The sequence below is a fragment of the Pinus tabuliformis genome, chromosome 1_2, assembly GCF_031772625.1.
Source record: "Pinus tabuliformis cultivar Carrire ecotype Pingquan chromosome 1_2, CPIR1, whole genome shotgun sequence".
NCBI lineage: Eukaryota > Viridiplantae > Streptophyta > Pinopsida > Pinales > Pinaceae > Pinus > Pinus tabuliformis.
This window is the reverse complement of record NC_142298.1, coordinates 412,964,492-412,968,450: the sequence shown is the minus strand read 5'-3', so window position 1 is coordinate 412,968,450 and position 3,959 is coordinate 412,964,492. Positions and strand designations below refer to the sequence as shown.

Sequence of the window (3,959 nt, the reverse complement as noted above, 5' to 3'; positions counted from 1 at the left end):
ACCTCAATTATTCTCTGCATCGGAATCAATCATAAAAAGCTTCCATTATTATTGTGGAAATTCTCAGCGAAAATTGGAGCATGAGCGGGAGCCACCAAATACTTAAAGAGGTTTTCTCAGCTACCTCTACTCTGCATTACAAATCAATCACGAAAACCTTCAATATTACTCTGGAAAATTCTGATTACATGTATAATTAATACAATATTATTATTTTTTAATACACCATAATAAATTTGTAAGACTGAATTATAAAATTGTTATTAAAAACTAAAAATAATAGCAAAAAGGAATCTTGTGTTTATTGCTGTTACGGAGGAGAGACGTGTCTTGTTTTGGTGAACAGATCATGTCTGCCACCAAATATGCAAGGAACAATTTTCCATGACATACAGTATCAATCGTATTCAAGAGTCGGTGAAATTGGCACATAGATGTGACATTATTATTTTTGGAATACAGAAATCGCGCTGAAATATTCTAAAGAATACGCGTGAAGAACAAAACTATTTTTCTCATTACTGGAGCTGCAAAAGTCGTGCAAGCCACCTATAAACTCAGCTTTGACAAATCTCTTATACAGAGACAGCTACAGGTTGAATGGAAGTAAAATAATGGTAATAGTGCGGACGTCGCATCGTGTAACGACCATGAGCATAACAAAACAAAAATAATTAATGGTAATAGTGCGGACGTCGCATCGTACAACGACCATGAGCATAACAAAACAAAAATAATTGAACAACTTCAAACTTCCAGCCATTTGAATGGGGCTCCTCAGCAAACACGATTGGCCTTCTGCGCAACAAATTTCTTCCATGCCTTTACGGCCTTGTGGGAGTTAACGATTTCGTTGAACACAGCAGAGGACTTAAACTTGGTGACATCTATACCTAGGTCTTTGACTTCTTTGAGCTCTGGATGGGCATCTACCAAAGACGCAGCCACTTCCCTCGCTATCTTTGAAGGAAGCGTGTCAAGTTCATGCAACACCTTCTCGATGTCATGAACCAGTCGTTCTGCCAGGCTCCGGTTGAAATCTTCACGCACCACCACACGCAGAAGCTTCACCTCTTGTGCGTCCGGAGCCATGGTGTACGCGGGCACGATCCAACCAAACCTTCTCAGGTGGTCAGAAATCTCATACTCATCGTGCCTGCTACTGTCCTTTAGCGAAAACGCCACCAGAGGGACCCCGATCTCCTTCGACAGAATGTTGAACCGCCCGGTCTTCACCAAACCATCTGACAGAGCCTTGGCGTTTGCCGCGCAGTTGCCCATGATATTCCGGTAGCCCTATTCAATCAATTCAAAACCCGTCACGCACTGTACATTGAAAGGGATTACAGCTGAAATAAAAGTTTGAGACGTCTCAACACACCTCGAACCCTAGACGTATGAGCTGGTAATATTGCGCAATTATTTGGCTGGCACCTGCAGGGTTTCATGGTCAAGGGCTTTGATTCAAAGATGCTTTTCCCAAATAAAAGCTGGAATATCAATCAAGGTCTTCCTGGTAATAAAAACTAATTATACCTTTGGAGAAATTGAGGGTGAAGGTGGGCTGATCGGCGCCCAAATAGTTGATGTGAAAGATGAGCTCCTCAGGGAGATCTTGCTTTGCTCTCCAGATAACCCATCCGATTCCGGCATAGACGAGACCATACTTGTGCCCGCTGACGTTTATGCTCTTCACCAATGGAAGCCGGAAATCCCATTCCAACTCAGGGTACAGAAACGGTGCAATAAATCCGCCGCTCGCCGCGTCCACATGTATGGGCGTGTCCCACCTGCAACCCCACACGCAATCAATGGAAACAATCAGAATTTATTTAAGCCCACAAAACGCAATAACGACTTCACTGTTTAAATCAATGAAGTCTATGTCAAACAGGACTGAATGCAGACGATGGTGCTGCAATGAAAAACCCAAATTGGCGCATGGAAATCGTCAACCCCAGGCAGAGAGTGAGTACCCTAGATTACCAGGGTTTAGATGGTTCTATACTATTTAAGTTTGTCTAGATAAAATTCTTTATCAAACCCATCAGAGATTATAAGGATATTGAAAAATCTGAAGAGATTTGAAGACGCACCCTGTTTCCTTGTTTTTCTGGATAAGGAGATCGTTCACCAGCTTGACATCTTCGAACTCTCCATTGTAAGTGGAACCCAAGATGGCTGCCACACAAATAGTGTTCTCGTCCACCATTTCAACTGCCTTAACAGGATCCATGATATAGTAATCCTTCTTCAGTTTAACTTCCTTCAGCTCTACTTCAAAATAACGAGCAAATTTCTCCCAGCACACCATCTATCCATCACCAATACACCCTACAATACTAGGTGCAATGAATATTTCTAGGTCAAACCCATCTAAATTCTTCAGAATTTGGCGAAATACAGAGAGCCCTGATTCTATTTGCATAGATTATGAACTCCAGATATGTAACCTCGACTTCATCAAGCTCGTTTTAAGGTTAAGATGCATATCAAACCAGAATCTAGATGGATTTGATTTAATCTAACTAATATACAACATCCATGAATTTGGGCTTCAAATTGATATACAGAATCCATGTTGACATAAGATCAGAATTTAGATGGGCTTGGGCTAATCGAATTGCGTTAATCTTACCTGGACATTTGCACCTGTCACAATGTTTGGCTTGTCATACGGCTTCCCCTCTGCCTTGCGCTTGTTCTGCCATTTGCGTTTGAATGCAAGGCCTGCCAACATGATCGCCTCTGAAGATCCAACCGTGCCCACACCAACAGCTTCCTCTCCATCGCCAAGTGGGGCGTTAAACAGATTGGCTATTATGTTCACGCATCGATTCTTTTTCCAAATCCAGACACATGAAAGCACTGAACACTTTCAGATAAAGAATTGAGAAAACAAAGAAAAATAAATAAAATTAACGCCCAAAACGGATCTGAGAAGGGCCTTCAGATCTAGTATCCCAAACCCTGCCATTACCTGCAATTCTGTAGTGACAGGATACTCATCCATGTCGACATAATTCTTGTTGATTGCCTGCATGATGAGCTTATCACATTCTGGTTCCATCCATGTGGTGACAAAAGAAGCAAGATTAAGTCTGGGGTTCCCATCCAACATGAGCTCGTCGCTGATGATCTGATAGGCAGCATCTTTGGGAATCGACCTACTCGGAATTTGAAACCTGCCAACACAAACATTCAAAGGAAACCGAATCAGAAGCCCTGCTCAGGGCCATTTTATTGGAAATCCCAATGTCCGGAGGGTTTATCCTCAAGAAAATACTATTGCACAATAGCGGAAGCAAACCCATCCAGTGAAATAAGCTTTCATAAGAGCAGTTTATGTTCCTAGATTTCCCTCCAGAGTTTATACATACCGAGGCAAGGATTCCTGAACATATCTGGAGGCAAAGGTTGAATGTATGGAGCCATCAGAATCAGTAGCGCTGCTCAGAGCCATTTTTGGTTGATTTTCAAAAGAAACCCCACTCCACACTACTGTTTCCCGATATTCGGTAATCGGTTGCAACTGCAAAGAAGAACCGGAATTAAATGCGAAACTGCAAGATGAAAAAAAAATGCCAGGTGTCAACCTTAGAGTGCGAAACTGCAAGATGAAAAAAAATGCCAGGTGTCAACCTTAGAATGAAAGGGACGACGAAAGTCTCTTTCAAAGGGAAGGCCTATCGGCCTCAATATATGAATCCACGTCTAATCTTTTTATTAATTCCATCTACCCATATAATTAAATGACGGATAGACACGGATAAACATCAATTTAGAGTAGCTATCAAATCTACTTTACCACTTTTTTGTTGATTTTATGTGGCCATATAATTAAATCACTTGTAGACACTTATAAACCTCAATTTCGTGTAAATCTCCATTTAATTTCCATTACTACGAGTGGCATTACATTATGTAAGTGTTTTTAATTTTATTTAGTCATAAAAAAA

At 41.2% G+C, this 3,959-nt stretch overlaps 1 protein-coding gene across 1 annotated transcript; it reads right to left on the bottom strand.

Annotated features, from left to right (window-relative positions):
• Positions 1 to 488: 488 nt before the first annotated feature.
• Positions 489 to 3,571, bottom strand: LOC149206094 (glutamate decarboxylase 4-like). The gene is made up of 7 exons (XM_089395299.1): positions 3,381 to 3,571; positions 2,981 to 3,185; positions 2,639 to 2,839; positions 2,097 to 2,314; positions 1,537 to 1,790; positions 1,382 to 1,434; positions 489 to 1,296 (listed from the first exon to the last, which is right to left on the bottom strand). The coding sequence occupies exons 1-7, from the start codon at positions 3,461 to 3,463 to the stop codon at positions 778 to 780; spliced, it is 1,533 nt and encodes a 510-aa protein (XP_089251425.1). The 5' UTR covers positions 3,464 to 3,571; the 3' UTR covers positions 489 to 777.
• Between the last annotated feature and the right edge of the window lie 388 nt (positions 3,572 to 3,959).